General features: G+C 42.5%; 1 protein-coding gene across 4 annotated transcripts in view; it reads left to right on the forward strand.

Moving 5' to 3' along the window:
- The window catches only part of ece2b (endothelin converting enzyme 2b), a 281,119-nt gene that overhangs the window by 134,889 nt on the left and 125,712 nt on the right, over positions 1–20,518 (forward strand). The window contains exon 1 of one of the 4 annotated variants that reach the window (XM_078563946.1): positions 13,424–13,485. The exons of 2 other annotated variants lie outside the window; for them this stretch is intronic. In XM_078563946.1, coding sequence (XP_078420072.1) covers positions 13,453–13,485 — 33 coding nt within the window. In that variant the 5' untranslated portion in view covers positions 13,424–13,452. Of the gene's footprint in view, positions 1–13,423; positions 13,486–15,356; positions 15,598–20,518 lie in introns of those variants that run through there. One more of the 4 variants, XM_078563945.1, reaches the window with a different exon arrangement.

Below are 20,518 nucleotides of genomic sequence, written 5' to 3' on the forward strand. Positions count from 1 at the left end.
ATTAACCTTTTTGAAATTCAAATCCCCCTTCATCTATCTAAAAATGCAAATTCCCTTCACACCTTACATGCTAAGAATCCAAACATGTCTACCTATTAACATATTAAAGACACCTCTACACCTTACTTCTTTTGATAACTTCAACTTGCAGTCTGCTTGGCTACAAAATGTAATTAAATCACACAGACAGACCTAACTATTGACCCCTATAAACCTACTTTATAATAAACCAGAAAAACATTATGAAAATTATTATACTTTCATGACACCCACCACCCTGGAAACAAGTCCAGTGAACGTTTGTTGCGCTCCCTCTATGGCAATAATATCCTCCCTAAGGTGAAGGGACCAAAGACGCACACAGTACTCGAGGTGCGGTCTAACCAAGGTTCTATACTGAAGCAAGACTTCGCTACTCCTATATTCAAATCCTCTTGTGATAAAGGCTAACGTATCAGTAATCTTCCTAATTGCTAGCTGCACCTGCATGTTAGCTTTCAGTGACTTATTGACGAAGACACCCAGGTCCCTTTGTACATCTACATTTTCTAATCTCTCAGCATTTAGGAAATACTCTGTACATCTGTTCCTCCCCTCATTTTTTCTACATTATATTCCATCTGCCATGTCCTTGCCCATTCAGTAAGTCTGTCCAAATCCCTTTGAAGCTGCTTTGCATCTTCTTCGCAACATACATTCCCACCTAGCTTTGTATCATCCGTGAACCCACATCCAAATCATTAATATATATTGTGAACAGCTGGGGCCTAAGTTCGGATCCTTGTGGTACCCCACTAATCACAGCCTACCAACGTGAGAATGACCCATTTATTCCTACTCTGTTTTCTGCCTGTTAACCAACCCTTAATCCATGCCAGTATATTACCTCCTATCCCATGTGCTTTAATTTTGTTAACCAACGTCCTGTGGGGGACTTTATCGAAAGCCTTTGGAAAATCTGAGTACAGTACATCCTCCCCTAATCAATTCTGTTAGTAACATCCTCAAAAGACTCCAATAGGTGATTTCCTATTCATAAATCCATGTTGACTATGCCCAATCAGCTCATTATTACCTAAGTGTCCATTTAGCACATCCTTTACAACGGATTCAAGCATTTTCCCTACTACTGTGTAAGGTTAACAGGTCTGTAGTTCCCTGTTTTCTCTCTCCCTCCCTTATATAGTGGGGTGTAAATTTGCCCTCTAATAAATTGAACTTAGTAAGATCATAAGAAATTATTAGAAACTGAATTTTCAGCCCTTTGTCTGACTGATGGTTTAACTTGAGATTGTTATCCCAAAGAAACCAAGTTTTCCAAGATCATCAGCATTTCTTGCCCGTTTGTTACTGCCTACAATGGTGATATTTGGGGTAATGGATTTCCAGGTGCAAAGATCTTCCTGGATTTCAGATCTTTGGGTGGTGAATTATGTCCATGCAATGGGACACCAGGACCATACACCCGTTTCTGTCTCTTCTGACTGAAGGCCCCCTGCTCACTGATGTGAATGCAAAAAGCCTAAACACATACTTGAACACTACCTGATGCAGGGGGCGAGATTTTTGCCCCCATATGGGAGCAAGTATGGAGGAGAGTGTGCACAAAAATTCATGCTGCCATCGACATGCTAGTTTGCTGGCACCATCCCACCGGCCGACCATTTTTCATTAGGCGGGATTGACGGCCAAAGGGCTACTTGCCCGCAAGTGGCGGGTAGCCAATTAAGAGGTGTTACTAGCCTGTTAAGGCTCATTGTCAGAGGCTGACTGGAATTTACCAGTTAGCCTGCATGTCTCGTGAGGTGTCGGGAGCTATGCCAGCTGCCTAGAGATGGCTTCCCGGCCGCAGACTAGGGGACCAGCACTCCAGGCAGGCTTTGAGGCCCTCACTGTCTACCTTGCCACAGCTGTGGCTACAGGCCACTCACAGGTTTTCCCTTCACAATGGTGACCCAGTTGTTATGGCCATTTTTAATTTAAAACTTTTAAAAGTTGCAGAGAGGTTACCTCAGTTTGGAGTGCCCTCTCTCTCTTAACTGAATGGCAGGCTGCAGCTCCTTCTGTGCTGGAAGACCTCCTATTGCCCCTCCAGCTTCACGGGCCTGCTCAAGCCTCGCTGGCCAATTTATTGAAAATCACTGCCACGTGACTATTTACCACACAGTGTGAAGTCTTGACTCCCATTTGACTCTGACTTCGGGGTCCTGACCTAAAACCCTGTCCAACGTCTCCTGTCAACATTTTGTACTCCTGAGGAGCTATTTGAGATAAATCATAACACCAGACACTGGCTTTAGTTTTTGGACAAGAAGCTATGAATAAATGACTTGAGATTGTGTTCCAGACTTAGTTTTTCTATTCTCTTATTAACTTAAACATCTCCTTGAAGCTTCCTCTTAGTTGCTCCCATTCAGATTGAATAAACTAAGTTTTCCCAGTCTTTCCTTATAATTGAGTCCTCTGAAAATAGGGAATGGATTTTTAGCTCCTCTCTATATCACTCCCAGGGCTTAAGTGTCTCAGTCATGTCTCTAGGACCGAAATATAACACAGTACTCAAGATGCAGTATTGCCAGACAGCTATACGGTTTTAGCATTACATTTTTAAACCTGTAGACTACTGTTATGGCTATATTATTTAGTATTCCATTTGCTTTGCAGATTACTGTTCCACAGTGACTAGACTTATCGAGCGCTGAGTGTACTAATATTCCAGATCCCTGAAATTATGCCTTGAGGTATTAACGTAGGAATGTTTCATGTGTTCATCTGAAATTCTTCTTTATTAATTTGGGGGAAACATGGACCAATTTAAACCAAATTGTTTAACATTTCTGCTAAAGTATTGGAGAGAGGAATTTGATACAAGCTTTTTGGGTGTGCTTGTACGAGGAATGCAGAAAGTTAGCATGCGGGTGCAGCAAGTAATTAGGAAAGCAAATGGCATGTTGGCCTTTATTGCAAGGGGATTGGAGTACAAGAATAAATAAGTCTTGCTACTGTTGTACAGGGTTTTGGTGAGACTGCATCTGGAGTACAGTTTTGGTCTCAGCATTTAGGAAAGGATATAGTTGCATTGGAGTCAGTACAGCACAGGTTCACTAAATCGGTCCCTGGGATGAATTACATATGCTGAGAGGTTGAGTAAATTGGGCTTAAATTCTCTGGAGTTTAGAAAGATGAGAGGCGATCTCATTGCAACCTACAAAATTCTGAAGGGGCTTGATAGGGTGGATGCTGAGAGATTGTTTCCATTGGTTGGGGAATTTAAAACACAGGGACATAGTCTCAGGCTAAGGGGCTGATCATTTATGACTGAGATGAGGAGAAATTTCTTCACTCAAAGGGTTGTGAATCTTTGGAGTTCTCTAACCCAGAGGATTGTGGATGCTCCATCGCTGAATATATTTAAGGCTGGGATAGACAGATTTTTGGCCCCTTAGGGAATTAAGGGATATGGGGAGCGGGCGGGAAAATGGAGTTGAGGACCCAGATCGGCCATGATCACATTGAATGACGGAGTGGGCACAATGGGCCGTGTGATCTACTCCTGCTTCTATTTCGTGTGTTCTTATGTTCTACATTAGTATCTCACAGCATAATTTCAAGGCTCAAATCTCTTTTTAGCTTCCCTTTAGCTAACTCAAGACTATTCTTAAAGTATATAAGATATAATTTTTCTTCTTACGTGCACTTATTTATAATTATCCACACTGAATTACATATTCTGTCAAACTTGTTTTGTAGGATTTAGTTTCTTGTTCAGATTAGACAATCTCTATTCCCCATTTTGGTATCAGCTGCAAATATAGTTTGCATTTAGCTTCTAAATTGAAGTTGTTGAATTAAATTGCAAACAGTAGGTATCATGATACCAATCCCTGGCCAGTTCACTCAGCACTTCTTTCCACCCTAGTATCACTTTCCTAACAAGTACCCAAAAGGCCATCATTCCGGAGTCTTCCTTTAAATTTGTGTAACTCAGTCTTTGGCAAATAACTCATACCACAAATGCTGTCATTGAAAACTAAAGAAGAGAAGGTAAAATGCATCTTGCACTATCCTGAGGATAATTAAAAAGTGCACACTATGAGATTTTGATGATTAAATTTTCCAGGTAGTAGGTCGAAGTGGAGTCCTAGAAAGGCCTGTGAATTTTTTGCTGCATCTTACTAATGTTGCCATCATATAACAATTCCCCTTGGAGCAAGGTCTCCTTGGGCCAAGTTGTCCAAGAAGAATTACCTGCTGATGAAAGATTGGACCTAAATCGATCCTCAGGCCTGATAATCCATAGTTGGCCCATAGGCACGTAGGCAGAAATTCAGGCTAATGTAGCAAAATTAGCAAACCAGCCTAATTCATGGAGCCTGAAGTGTTGGACCTGTCAGACAAAACTAATATTCATCGTCTCCAAATAATCCTGCCAGTCAGTGTTCTAAGGGTAATGTCCATTAGCCTTCACCATCGTCCTTATTGATCTATATTAGCTTCCAGTCCCCCCCAATGCATCCAATTTAAAATTGATTCATCACTCTGTCTTAAGTGAACTGAAACTTAACCTATGTGGATTTTTCAGTAGCTTCATTTGGGGATTCAGACATGGTGATGGTTTTTCATTTGTGACCTGGATATTCAAAAAAATGGTAACATTATGAAATGTCAGAGGCAAACAATAATGGGCAGTAGAAGTAAATGAACAAGGAGAATGTATTCAAATGAGACAATTTTAACCCCCAAAACCAGTGGGTTTGGATCGGGTGGGATCTAAAATTTCTAAAATGTCTCAAACCTGAACCCAACCTGCTCACTTCCAGTTATAATGGAATGGGACAGGAAGAGGCAGGCAATCAACCCACTCCTAGAGGGTAAAGTGCTTATTTAATAATTTAGTGAGGCTGCATGCCTTCTTGGGAAACCTGACAGCTAGCTGGAGCCAAAGACTGCTGTGTGGAAGAAGTAAGTGCTTTTCCAGCACTGCTTGTGGGCCAGGAAGAGCAGGTTGGCTCCTTCCGGTCTCATAAACAAACCTGCTTCCCTTCTTGAGATGGATCCCCCCCCCACTCCCATGGATCAGAACTTCCCACATGATCAGATCCCCCACCCTGCGATATCACTGCCTCCCCATCTGCATCTGACCCCTGCTCCCCCACCAACCTCTAATCTCCATTACGATTTCTTACCAAACAGCAAAAACTTACGTGCTGCTGGGCTGCGGCTTCTGCTGCAGCGTCACCTGCCCCATAGGGGCCAAGCAGGCGTGGATCATAGTTTTTTTAAAAAGCACGCTTATTGTTCTATTCCAGAAAGCCAGCTGGTGAAGAATGATTCTAGAGCCAATTTTTACTCAGTCATACATTAATTTACAGTGTGAAATATTACAAGCAAACACCTCCTAATTCAACCACATCACACATTTTAGTAAGTGTCTCTTTAAATGTGCTCAAGTGAAACCCTAATTAATGCCCTCCAATTACATATAATTACACTGCCACTCATTACACATTTTGGCACTCCATCACATTCTTAGGGCCTAGAGTCAACTCTTCCCCTTTATTACAGTACATGCATCACTAACATAGGCTAGGGCCTTCAAGCCACCTTATGTATGCTGTACCTGAGATTAGCATACACATATATACAGCTGCAAACAAGCCAAAAAAACCCTTGGCTATTGTGGAAAAAAGTATAGGTACCGATATCCATACTGGAGCCCCATATCTTGCAGTACGAAGTAAAAATTGATCAAATTTAATCATTAAAGCTTAATTGATACTCTACAATGTAAATAATATTTCAATACTCTGGAAATCTGCAATTTTAATGGAAAAAAACATGAGCACCTCACTATAATTTGTTATTTGTGAATAAAATCAAAATCCGACTGATTATTGAAGAGAAATATTAATTTAAAATCTGCTCAACTGATTTGTTTAAACTTATCAATAAGTCTCTGAACTTTCAGTAGAACTTATTAATTGTTCTTGCCTATCAAATACAATGATAATATCTTGCTACATACTATTAGTTAGTCTGTTTTGAAACAGTGGACAAGACAAGTGTCACCTGGCTTGGAGGCTGCAGTGCTAAAATATTTAGAAGTCTATTATGAAGAGCTAGAAGGAACATAGCAAAGAAAGACAGAAGAGTCATCATGATAATCTCCGATGTCTAAAGCTGACATCATTGTCTAGGTGTTCATAATAAAGTGGGTGGGATTTACTTTAGAGAGTCAGTTAGACAGGTCTTTACTGGTTGATACTGAGCACAAGCTTGCAGGAGCAAGGACAGGAAGAAAGGATGGCCCAGAAAATAACTTGTCAGAGGGTGAGTTTGCATACTCGCTGGGTGACACATGGTATTGAGGAAACTTCCATGGCTAGCCTGTAAAAAAAGACTGATCGCTGTGCACCAGCTGCTCGGCGCATTACATTGCTTGCAGAAGGTTGCGTTCAATGTTGCGCAGTGTGAAGGAGTCCACAGCTGTAACATACGTGTGGATAGTGTGTATCATATTGAATCAAAACTGTGAACCATGGAACACGTGGTTACTTCTATGCACATTGCAGCAAGATAGTGGTGAGAGCCTTGGAAGATCAAACTGTGATGGGTTGCATCATCTCCTCCAGCTTTCTCTGTGGAAAGGAAAGCGTAGAATAGGTCTTCCAAAATGTCACATTATTCTACACTCTGTTCTCACATAAAATGGTAGAACTGAGGTGCAGTTCCATGTGATTGGCAGTGTTGCCATGAGTAAGGCATATACTATCCTCTTTCGGGATGCCTGCATTCCAGCTCCCCTTCCAAGCCCTCAACCAATGCCTGTGCTGCTGCCAGAAAACTAGCTGGGCTAGACTTCCCCAGTTAATGTGCTGCATTCTGTAACCAGGTTCTCTCAGGCCAGGTATCTTTGAGGTCACCCACTATGGTCATCTCAAGTGAATGGATACCAGCTTTCTACCTACCATGTTGTAGCCACTGAGATAATGATGGGAGCACTACAGTAAGCACAAAAGCACCCAAGACAGTGTGATCTATAGCTTATATAATTATATATAATTTAAAATCACTGTTTACACCAAATTCTTGTTATGCCTAGTTTCTTAGGTGTTTGTTAACCGTGCCATGTGATTTGACAGAAATACCAAGGCTGGCAGCTGGCAAGATTGATGGCCCTTACTTCCTCTCAGCGTCTCACTGTTTTTCCTGCCTCTGCATCTCTATATCTTCTGCCATAGATGGGGCTCAGATTTCCTCCTTGGCCATACAAAGTTATGGAGCATGCAACAGATGACAGTGAAACTTTATCTCTCAAGGCTACTTTGCAGATGACTCCAGACTGATCAGACAATGCGACCTTTATTCCAAGGTGCCTACGGTTTGCTCAATCAGTACTCTGGAAGAGCCATGGCTCTGGTTGCATTGCTTCTCTGTGTCTGCTTGGGTTCCTGACAGGTGCCATGAACCTTGTGTTCAGGGATATCCCTTGTTCTTCAGCAGCCAGCCAGATACTCAGTGTTCTGTATGGAAGAGAGGGGGGAATTGAGAACTGCGGTAGGATAAAGACACCATGACAATTTCCAGGAAGCTACATGAAGACCTGCATAATACATTTCCTTTTGTTGCATGCTAGCTGAACATTCAGCAAGTGGAAGCCTGTTTGTGTATAATCCAAGGTATTGCTGAAAAAAGAGACATTTTTTGTTGAAGCTTTTCGTCTTGCACTCATCAGGACAATTTGCAAGAAAATACCAATGTCAGGGGAAACAACATATTTATACTGTATGAGAAGAGAGTGTTGATTGGTTGACAAGTGAACTCTGATTGATAGAGACATTGCCATGGAGAATGCACAGTGGATGGTAACTGATAGTTAACTGCCAAGCATTGTTTGAAATTTAAACCAGGCATTTTGACTCTGATTGGTCAAGACAGTGCTCTGGGGAATGAACCAGCGAATGGCTGACACTTAATTTGTTTAGCTGAAACAGGCATGATGTGTGTACATGTTCTTTCTGTCTGCAAAGAACAGGGCCTTGTGCATTAATATACATAGCTTCAAGTCACTGCAAATGCACAACACTGAGTGCCCAACTGACAATCTTAAATTGGTTGTCAGCGTAATTCTTAGCACACTGAGAATTATTTAACAAATGTTGTCCAATTGCAGAATCACATCTAATGTTGGACACTGTGCTTTGAGTTTTGCAAGCATGGGCTGATTTGATATGGTCCATGCCATGCCAATTGTGAACAGTGGAAGGGACATGCTGTTTGATATGATCCACAGTCTTTGGGACATATGACCTACATAACTAGCATCACACTGACACTGAAATTCATACACCACATTACTCAGTTGTATGATAGGCAGAACGTCTTTTTGGCTTGACAGCCGCATCCTGTTAGTGGCAAATAACACGTGTTGCAACTGCATAGTAGCAAGCTTCACCTGAGTAACGCGGTGTATGAATTTCAATGCCAGTGTGATGCTAGGTATGTAGACCGTATGTCCCAAAGATTGATGGATCATATCAAACAGCATGCCCCTTCCGCTGTTCACAATGGGCGAGGTATGGACCGTATCCAACCAGCCCATGCTTGCAAAACTCAAAATACAGTTTTGAGTTTTGCACTGCAGGAATTCACCAAAAGGCTTCTTTGACAAAACCTTCCAAACGCACAACCACTACCATCTAGAAGGACAAAGGCAGCAGATAGAGGGGAACACCACCACATAGAAGTTCCCCTCCAAGTCACTCACCATCCTGACTTGGAAATATATCATCATTCCTTTGCTGTTGCTGGGTCGAAATCCTGGAGCTCCCTTCCTAACAACACTTTGGGTGTACCTACACCATGTGGACTGCAGCGGTTCAAGCAGCTCAACACCACCTTCTCAAGGGCAACTAGGGATGGGCAATAAATGCTGGCCCAGCCAGCAAAGCCCACATCCCATTAATGAATTTTTAAAAAGCGTCCAACATTAGATATGATTCCACGATTGGACAACATTTGCTAAATAATCCTCAATGTGCTAACAATTACACTGACAACCAATTTAAGATGGTCAGTCGGGCTCCCAGTGTGGTGCATTTGCTTGTACTAGAAGCTACATATTTGAATACACAGGCGTAAGCTATCCTCCCCTTATGACAGTACCCTCCCAGGTTCATAGATTTACTCTTGATATCAATGGCCCAAAGTCAAATCCCATTCAACTAAATTAAGCAGGTTTGAATAAAATCACGTTGAACTTTATTGGCTCATCGGCAAATTCTTATACTTACAATCGTTACCGGTTCTGGTTGTCGGGAACCTTATCTGAGAACAGAGCAAGAGGGACGATCAGTCTGTTGTCTCTGTCTCCAAGTGGTGGATCAGACCACTTCCGAGCTAGCTAGCTTATCCCTCGTGTGCTGCAGATTTTTATCATGTCTATTTCGACTTCCAGCTATCTGCGTATGTGACTTGAGCCTCACTTTCGCAGCCGGTCCTCCCTGACTGGCATCTGACCTAGCAGGGGGCGGAAGGCGCGTGGGTAGCGTCCCCACTACAGCTGGTTGGCTCTGCTGAACTCACTTGCTTACATCGCCTCTTACCGTTATTATTGGCAGCCTTGCTCAGAGAGAAACCTGGTCCATGTTACCACATATGTCTGGTGCCCTTATTTTTTATCCGTTTCTTTTCCAACGTTCAACCACTCCTTCCTCTTTCAATCTCTGTTTCTAGTTTTCAACTCCAGTCAACCAACACAAGATGTTTTGCACAAGTTATAATTACATTCTCTTTATTACAGCAATTTTCTGAACTTTACCCTTAACCTCGATGTCACCCCCTAATCGTAAGGTTACTCTGTTAGTTATTAGCTCTTATTTAAAGCACACCGTTAGACAGGACATGATTAAGTTTAAACACAACGTTACATATTATATGCTGTGCTTACACAGGGCCCTGTTCTTTGCAGACAGAAAGCACATGTACACATATTGTGCCTGTTTCAGCTAACCAAAATAAGTGACAGCTATTCACTGGTTCATTCCCCAGGGCAATTTCTTGATCAATCAGAGTCAAGCTGCCTGGTTTAATTATCAAACAATGCTCAACTGTTAACTGCCAGTCACCATCCACTGGTGCATTCTCCATGGCAACACCTCTACCAATCAGAGGAGCCCACTTGTCAACAAATCAGCAATCTCTTCTCATAAAGTATAAATATGGTATTTCTTTGCGAATTGTCCTGATGAGTGCAAGCTGAAAAGCTTTGACAAAAATGTCTCTTTTTTCAGCAATATTCAAGTTCTGTACTACCAAATGACTATAATTCATGTAATGATTATATGGAACATGCAAGAGCTGTGGGTACAATCTATACCCTACACCTAGGCAAATCCTGCAATACTGGGATAGAAATTGTACTCAGGTCTTCCTGCTTTGCTGCCTCCATTTGGAAGGAGATGAAGTCATATGCTTTGGTGAAGAGTGCATCCACTGCAAGTTGCTTATGCCACTTGCTGTAGCCGGGCATGATTCCAAGGTGTAGAAATTCAGGGTCTTGGTCACCTTCAGAGCCGTTGACAATGAAATGTGTCACCTGGAGCTGGGCTGCAGTTGATGCTGCATAACACTGTAATAATCTTTCTGGTGAAGTGCATCAACTGGGCACATTGGATGTCCAGTTAAATGAGAATCAATGTTTGTCTCCTTAAACTCATATGGCTTAAGATCTCCTGTGTCATCCCCTCATTCTCCCTCTTTCCCCAGCTACTGCAGGTCTACACTCTTGCTTGCTTCTCTTTCTGCTCCTGGCCCTCGAATCACCATGGAAAGCCAAGTAGCACACTCATGTTGCTAAAGGACATTTGTACAGAGCCCAGGCTAAAACTGTCCCCTGGCTCCAAAAGCAAACTTACCACAATTGTTGCAGTTATCTGCAGCAGCCAACACACCCAGAAACAAATATGAAAGCCCATCTGCTTTCAAAAAAAATCAGGTACTTACCCAACTGCAGCTGAAGATGCCCTTAAAGAACACTGGCACAATATTGCTCATGACTGCTCCAAACAGGATTTAAAGACGATTTTAGAATAGGTGAATCCAGTGCTCAGAAAGTTAGAAAAGATAGATGGACTTTCTGGAAGTCAAAAATGTGCGCAACTCAAAATGGCATCAGGCACATTACCAGTGGACATCAGGCACGAAAGATCCCTATGCAAAATATGAAGGTTTGGCACCCATTTACCAGAACTAAAGGGTGACCATGAATTGAAAATCTGCTCCAACATCTTGAAAACAAAGGTTCAAATTACTCTTAAGGGTTTGAAATGATAAGCATAAGATAAAATATTCAACATTTTTATTTGCCCCACATTTTTAGTAAAGCTGTTGATAATCTTCCTGCTACGTATCAATATTCAATGGCAGAGCAGGCTCAATATGCTAAAATATTTTACAAAAACAAATACAAATTTGATTTCTTATAGTTTAAACCCAATGAAGCTTTCAGCTCAGAGCAGCAATAGTAACCTGTCATCCTGCAAATCACAGAAATAAGTTTATTATAACAACAAAAGCCCAGGGTTGAGGGTTTGAATGCACAACCTTAATTCATTCCATAATATAAAGCTAAACTGCCTTGGTGTGTTCCCATAAATACCTCTTATGAAAGGCTATTGTTTACACAAGGTCTGTAGTGAAAACAATTTGTTAACCATATGTAATGTAATAGTCTTCCAACACCTTTGGACATGTATCTGTTAAAGGTGCTATATACATTGAAATCGCGATGAGTCAAATTCGGACGACAAGAAATTCCGGTTATGTCAAAGTCATCAACCATTCCCATCGGCAGAATAGCAAATCTCATAGAATGATGCCTGTGATAAGCTGAAATCCTACGCTCCTAACGTCGGATTCGATGAACTTGTCTAAGCTTGTCATATGACAGCACTGACCAATCAGAGTGGAGTTAGACAACACAAGTGCATGAAATCATGGACTGCTGGGCAAGCCATCATTTGACATTGAGATCCCCCTGTGAAAGGATGTGCAACGCCTGTGAGTATGGCTAATACTGTGAGAAAGTTGAAAGTGTTGTTGATCTGAGAGAAGGTGAAGTTGATACAGCAAGTGGGAAACTGTGACGTGAAGTGGAAATTGGACACCACCACCAAATTTGTCCACCATTATGAAACACAAGGCAAACATCTTGAACAGCCTGACAAGCAGAAATTCTCTCCAGCAAGGAAGTAGATGAGAACAGCTGCCAATCCCAACGTTGAGGAATGTCTGCTAACGTGCTTCAAGTCATGCCTGAAGGCAGCACACTATGTAGAAAAAGATTACAGAACTTATCCAGAGCTAACTATCAATACAAAATTCTGGCCCTTTACAAGGTCAGATCATTGTAAGGTGTGAACAAATTGAATAAAGTCTTTTCACACACTTACTGCTTTATGTGTTTTTATTTGGTATTTGAATCTGTTGTTTTTGACATGACCACATTTGTAGGCATATCAGGTTACATAGAAACTCTGAAGGAGAGTCATACGAACTCAGAATGTTAACTCTGTTTCTCCCTCCACAGATGCCGCCAGATCAGCTGGGTTTTTCCAACATTTTCTATGCTTATTTCAGTTCACATAGAGATGCATTTCATGTGGGAATGGGGCCATCTCGGCTATCACAAAGCTCCACTTAACACAAATTTATGGGTGGATTTCCTGGGATTCGACTCATCGGGATTTTACTGTAAATATAAATTAGCTCTGTAGTCTGAAAGACTTTATATATAGGATTGTGAGTCTTTAGAACGCCCTTCCTGAAAAGGCGGTGGAAGCAGAGTCTTTGAATATATCTAAGGCAGAGGTGGACAGATTCTTGGTAAGCAAGGGGGTGATAGGTTATTGGGGGTGGGTGGGATGCAGATTTGAGGTTACTATCAGATCAGCCACGATCTTATTCAATGGCAGAGCAGGCTCAATGGGCCGAATGGTCTACTCCTGCTCCTTGTTCTTATGTTCGTACACACAACACTTTTTGGATACAGCCCATTCAACATTGAAGCTTATCAAATGTTTTAGGATTGCATGCATTAACAGTGGGACTATTTCCTCCTTTTAGAATGCTGAATAAAAATTTACTGTTCGTTTTAGTGGCAGTACATCATACTGGTAGCAGTGAGCTTTGGGAGATATCCTGTACTGTCATGATTCCCATTAGAGCACTTATCAAAAATAATTATCAATGTACATGATGGAGGGAAGAGCTCCCTCTCTAGTTGGCTGTTTGTCTTTCCTTGGATGGACTGAATTGAGTATTGTATCATTCCTCACGGTATATTCTCTGTGTTAAGCACAGTTATGACTTCTACAGTATTTTTCTCACCCCCTCTCTTCAGGTTGGAAGCCCTATTCCCATAAACCTAGTATCGCGAATGGTCTGGGTTTCATGCTCATCTGCTCCTCCATAAGCTCACAAAAGGTATGGTTACGGAATCGACTCTTTAAAAAATTCATTCATGGGATGTGGGTGTCACTGAATGGGCCAGCATTTATTGCCCGCCCCAAATTGTCCTTGTTCAGAGGGCATTTAAGAGCCAACCACATTGCTGTGGGTCTGGAGTCACATGTAGGCCAGACCAGACCAGGTAAGGACAGCAGATTTCCTTCCCTAAAGGACTGTGGTAGTATTAATGTACCAATGCTGGCATGAAAGTTATTTCTTTGTGGTGTCAGCAGAGACTTTAACCCACTTAAAATAAACACTTAAAATAAAGTTCACAGTAGAATAGAATAATAGTGTTAAATGTTCACATTTAAATTCACCTCCCAAGTTGGACAATTTTAATGGGCACAATCTCCAAAATTTTACTCAGAGTTTTGAAGTTTTAACTTATTTTGTGGTCGAATTACCCATTGTTCAAGTGAACAAGGACTCACCGTGTCTAGTACTTCCCTCTACTGAGGGCATCCGCCCTTGAAGAGGAGAAATAATTTGCAGGGTGCTGTGCTCCGCTTTGCAGCCCATTGGATGAGTCTGAGGAGCCGGGAAAAGGGAAGGGTTTCCTCTCCTACTGTTGTTTGCTTCAAGTTAATGAAAGGCATTGGGCCAAACCAAACCCACACAATATTTTGGGACCAGTGTGACTTATTTCGACATAAGAGCTGGGTGCGAGGAATTTGTTGATTTTTTTCCCCCTCGTGTCGGTACCTGGAGTACAATATTTGTTGCACCCGGAGTTCCTCTGACACTTCAAGATGTTAAGTGGAGCGATCATCTCCTATCTGTCACTGGGAACATTCACTCTCGTACATTAACTGATAACTTGCCACCTTTATACAAGATAATAAAGCACTGTAATGCAATGAGGGTCGAGCCTTCACATGAACAGCAGAATTGTCCATCTGTGCAAGTTTTTAAAATAAAACACGGTGGGGACATTCCTTTACAGAGGGAGCGTAGTTTTTCGGAAGATATTTAACATTCGTCGACATAATCTTTTGGGCTGTACTGAAGATTATCAGGCAGAGGATGGATTGTAAAGAAATCCCACCCAGTCCTGGTTTCCCAGGCTGACTCCCTCGGCAGATAACCCGGAGAGCGGGACCATGTTCTCCTATTTCCTGGGAGTCCCGAACATGTCAGCGGGCGAGGGGTCTGCTGCTTGTACTTTAAACATGTTTTTATTGTCCCGTCTGTTTATACCCTCAGTTGCGGGTCATGCCTTACAACCCATGAATCGGTCTTCTCTCTCCACCACCCCCACCACCCACCGGGAGGGGGGGGGGGATCAGCCGCGTGCTTCGTTCCAGAGGGAAACAATAAAAAAAAGCAGCCCCCACCCCCGGCCACATCTGACCCCCCACCACCCCCCTCGGTGTCAGTAGCGGCTGCATTAATCTTAAAATTCCCCGAATTGTGTCGAGTTCTCAGGAGTGACCGATCTGGACGGAGAAGCAGCGCGCGTTGCCTGGATCTTTTCCTAGCCGGCTGCTGAAGGCTTTATTTATGTTTGCGAATGTCATGCTAGTGCCATGTTTTCGGTACACTCGCCCACCCAATCCGGGGTGGGGGGGGTACAGCCCGCCGCATGCATGCGAAATGCATCCTCAAGCATTGGATGGCGATGGGCTGGGCCAGATTGCACAGGTTATTCCACCCCCTCCCCTCCCCTCTCTGTGTAAACATGCGGTAACAGGAAGGATGTTTATGGAATGCAGTTAGTATCTGCAGGCGTCTGTTGGCAGCAGCGAATGATCGGCCGTCCCCCCCCCCTCTCTCTCTCTCTCTCTCTCACACACACACACACACACACCAGCCTGGTGGGCTGTCTTTCATTTTTCGGAAAACCTGGTGCGGTGAGAGGGAAAGGACTTGCCTTCGTCGCGCGATAGACAGTTTAGGATAATTCGACGGTTCCGGAATCTCCGGCCACCTCACCGAATGCTTTCCGTCAACCCGGCCGACAGGCAGCAATGAAGACGGCGGGAAGGGGCTAATGAGGGGCTGTGCGGTGTCCATCGCTCCTCGCTCTGCCTTTCAGTCTTCCGGATGCATCTGTCTTCGGAGGAAAGTTTTGTCACACCGCTTATGGTAATAAAACTTTTAATCGTTCAGATGATCCCATTCGTATTTCGATCTCGAGCAGAGATACCATGCTCTGAAATCCCAAATCAGATGTGGTCTCTTATCTCTGCTGCCGACGTTTTGCGATGATATTTAAAAGTTTTTAAAAGTGCACCAGCTTTGTTTGCGAAACAGTCAAGATACCACAGTATCGCGCTCCTAATTTAGTTGGGGAGGTGCCTTTTGTTTATAATTTAACAGCACGCGTGGGTTGATGATATTTTAATCTCAAAAGGGCAAACGTAATGTTTTCTTACTAAAGTGCGAATACAAATCTTTAGGATTTTATTTTAGATCTTCCAGTAAAACGCTAGCTAAAGAATCAATCCCACAATGAATCACCTGGTCCAGCTTTCCAACATTTCGTTTCCAAGAACGGTGATGGACGGGATAACATTCTGCCTGGCCATGTAACATGTGCATTCTGGAAAATGGAGTTCGAATAGTCTGGTCAATTTAAGGCCACCAACAATAATAACTGCCACAGTTTGCATTTATATAGCACCTAAAACATCCCAAGGCGTTTCACAGGAGAATTATTCAACATACTTGACACTGAACCACGTAAGGAGATACTAATGTGGATGACCAAAAGTTTGGTCAGAGAGATAAATTTTAGGAAGGGAATTCAAGAGCTTAGGGCTTTGGCAGCTGAAGACACAATTGCCAATAGTGGAACAATTAAAACTGGGGATGCTGAAGAGGCCAGAATTGGAGGAGTGCAGCAATCTCAGGATTGTAGGGCTGGAGGCAATTACAGACATGCAAAATGGAAGACTAATGAGCTGAACGGCATTTTCAGCTCCAAGGAACTCAAATTAGCAGACCACTAGCGATGATCTCAAATAGATGTACACCGGTCTGAAGCTGTAGCCATTGAGCACTTTCCTGTACAATAGCACAATTTGTTCTTGTTGCAGGTGGTGGGCAACTTATTTATTTGACAATTGTGCGTGTTTTTTCTTTGCTCATGCTTCTGGCAAAATAAAAACTCTTACCTTGTCTGTGACCATATGATCTTTGTTGGGAATTTGTTGAAATGTGGTGTGCATGGCGTTTATTATTCTCTCCTGTTTTGTGGATCATAATATTGAGAAGTATATTTCATTTTTTTGAAAAATTGTTTCACTGTGCTGACACAAGGATGATAAAAACAGTCTTATTTGGTGGTGGTAATAATTGAGAAAACTTGCTTAACTAACTTATTTGATGGTGCGCTACATAAAAGCAAAGTTATCCAGTCATATTTTGGATAAGGGACAAATCCATGGCTGATGCTGCTTGAGTTCAGCTGCACATTTACTCACTGAAAAACCACATTGATAAACTCCAGCTCATCCAAAATTTTGCTGACTGTATCCTATACCACACTAAATTCTACTAGCCCAAAATCTTACCAGCGAATGCTTGTGAAATAAATATAGCTTACTGCTAGATTTATTTGATCAGAAACGTACTTACCAGGAAGGCTTGCAAGGTCTTTTATGATTTACATTAAGGGCAGGATTTTTCATATGGTGGGCAGGCTCGGTGGGAGCGGGCGGGGGTGGGCATGGAGCCGATTGCTGCCCGATTGGCTCCGCGCCGCCATTTTACCAATGCCAATTAAGGCCCGCCCAGCGTAATACGCGGCCGGTAGCGCTCAGTGCTACCTGTGCAGGCGGGGGGAGGAGGGAGAGTTGGGGCCAGCGCTCTTTCCCACATGTGTGCGAAAGAGCGCTTCAATCTTTCTGAGGCATGGAGCTGCCTCAGGGAGATTGAATTGAGGTACAAAAAATTAAATAAAAAGTTTATAAATTGATTTAAACATGTCCCCTTATGTTTCTGTGTCATATGAGTTGGGACATGTTTTTATATTTAATGAAATTTTAAAAATTTAATAAAAGCTTTAGGAAACCTCATCCCACTCGTGGATGAGGTTTCCTAAAAAATGCGAAGGCCACTTGGCCTTTCCTTGGCCAACCTTACGGTTAGATGGGCAGCATTTATAATAACCTTAATTAAATCCTTAATGGCCTTAATAGGCCGTTTACATATTGGTGGTCGCGCAGCCAACCCTGGCGCGTGTCCGCTGACTGAAACATTGTTACTCAGCACGATGACGTTGGGATGCATGCCTGATGTCATTGCGTGTTATTTTACGCGTTGGCGTGTCAGGCCTGCCCCCACACACCAACGGAAAAATCCTGCCCTAAATCTCAGTCCCTTAACATCTCAACTTAAGATTCTCATCCTTTATGACCTTGTTCCTCCTTATCCCTGCAAGTTCCTCCAGCCCTACAATTCTCCCAACTCCAAACTCTTCATTCCTCTGATGCTGGCCTCTTGTGTGTAACCTCCCCTGTGTCCTTCAATTGGCAGTGATGCTTTTAGCTACCTGGACTCAAAATGCAGAAATTCCTCTGCTTCCCCTTTCCTACCCTCTAGACTTCCCTTTTCTTTTTAAATCCTCTTGAAAATCTTTCTGTTTGTCCAAGCTTTTAGTCTTCCCTCTTAATAGCTCCTTTTCTGACTTTTTAAATTCATTCATGGAATGTGGGTTTCGCTGGCTGGGCCAATATTTATTGCTCATCCCTAGTTGCCCTTGAAAAGTTGGTGGTGAGCTACCTTCTTGAACCGCTGCAGTCTGTGTGACATAGGTTCACCTACAGTGCTGTTAGGAAGTGAGTTCCAGGATTTTGACCGACAGTGAAGGAACGGTGATATATTTCCAAGTCAGGATGGTGAGTGGCTTGGAGGGGAATTCCAGCCGGTGGTATTCCCATGTACCTGCTCCCCTTGTCTTTCTAGATGGTAGTGGTCATGGTTTGGAAGATGCTGTTGAAGGAGCCTGGGTGAATTCCTGCAGTGCACCTTGTAGGTGGTACACACTGCTGTTACTGTGCGTCAGTGGGGGAGGGAGTGAATGTTTGTGGATGTGCCAATTAAGCAGGCTGCTTTGTCCTGGGCGGTGTCAAGCTTCTTGAGTGTTGTGGGAGATGCACTCATCCAGGCAAGTGGGGAGTATTCCATCACACTCCTGACTTGTGCCTTGTAGATGGTGCACAGGCTTTAGGGAGTCAGAAGGTGAGTTACTCGTCGCAGGATTCCTAGCCTCTGCCCTGCTCTTGTAGCCACACAATTAATATGGCCAGTCCAGTTCAGTTTCTGGTCAATGGTAACCCCCAGGATGTTGATAGTGGGGGATTCAGCGATGGTAATGCCATTGAACATCGAGGGGTGATGATTGGATTCTCTCTTGATGGACATGATCATTGCCTGACATTTGTGTAGTGCAAATGCTACTTGCCACTTGTAAGCCCAAGCCTAGATATTGTCCAGGTTTTGCTGCATTTGGACATGGACTGTTTCACCTCTCTGAGGAGCTGTGAATGGTGCTGAACATTATGCAATCATCAGTGAATATCTCCACTTCTGACCTTATGATGGAAGGAAGGTCATTGATGAAGCAGCTGAAGATGGTTGGGCCTAGGACACTGCCTGGCATCCATTTCTGTCTGATTGCACAGAGGTGTAATGGCTTGGTTTTTTTGTTTACATTAAAAGCACTATATAAATGCAAGTTTTCATTGTGTAGAGAAATCTGCAACCTAAACTCTTCAGTTTCATGGCTAGAGGAAAGTAGGATAGATAAGCATGTGAAATTAGAGCACAGAAAAAGACGACTAATGATTGTGCCTATGTTGGCAATTTGCTGGATCAAAGTTATGGAAGTCTGCAGGAGAACAAATGTCTTTGGAGTGAGGAACTAAATTAAATACTCTTTTTGACCCCTCCCATAAAAAAATTTGAAAAGAGAATGCAAGTTTAATTATCTTGCTGAAGCCTACTATTATTTAAGATTTATGATTTACATGTTCCAGAACATCCTTACCAGCAAAGTCTTGTGAAAAAAAAACTTGCTGAAGCCTATCATCATAAAAGATTCATGATTTACATTAGAAAGCCTTGTGAAGTCAATCTTTAGGCCAAACAAAATCAACCACTCTCTGCTTTTAAAACAAATACTAATTTTAAAACATCAGAAAAAAACACATCCAATAAAGAAAGAAAAAGTGGAGGAATACTGTCTACTGAAAAATGATACAGGAAATACAGTAACGTACTCTTAATTTTCATACTCAAATACACTTAAAATATTTTAATAAAAAAGCTTGCACTTTCATTCAGTTGTACATTTTACATCTTAAGTTATGTTTTGTTATCAGAAGCTTGACAGCACAACCGACATTCCAGTTGCTATCAATTCTGCATTCAAAACCAAAGAGAGCTGCAGTCAGGCAGAATTGACTCTTAACTTCCTTTCTTGCTAGTTTTTGGCTTAATCCACAAGCAAGTCATTTTCAACAGGTTTGCAGTGTGTACCTGCATAAAGCCACAATGCTATTGTCGGTGCTTCTTGGACCTTCGGTGTTCCAGTAGGTTTTATTCCCATAAGCTTTTCATACATTGGATTTCCATTTTCTTGCATGTTCTGTTGACGCTTGCAAACTGTGAATTGTTTCAAAAAATGTACTTCTGTTGCTGAATCAGTGCATTGTGTTCAAGGGACTTGGTAGTAGAGATTGCTGCAAAATTGTTGGAATGAAGAATGGCTGTGTACTCCTGTAAATTTTAGAGTTCAATTTTCATGGTGGCCTTGCACCTGTTTGAGGCTTTGGAACCTTGAATTTGGTGGATTATGTTATTACGATCCTACTGACAGGACCTTATGCCAGGAAGTGGACAAGAAAATTGGCTGCTGCGAGTGTCAGTATCTCCTGGATGCTGTAAAAAGAACAAAATGTAGAAGACAACCAGCTCATTCCAAATCTGACATCCCTAAAAATAAAGGGGACTTGTCTACACACCACTGCATGTTTCTGCTGGATTCTCTGATTGGAAAGTG

Source organism: Cetorhinus maximus, chromosome 19, assembly GCF_964194155.1.
Source record: "Cetorhinus maximus chromosome 19, sCetMax3.hap1.1, whole genome shotgun sequence".
Classification (NCBI taxonomy): domain Eukaryota; kingdom Metazoa; phylum Chordata; class Chondrichthyes; order Lamniformes; family Cetorhinidae; genus Cetorhinus; species Cetorhinus maximus.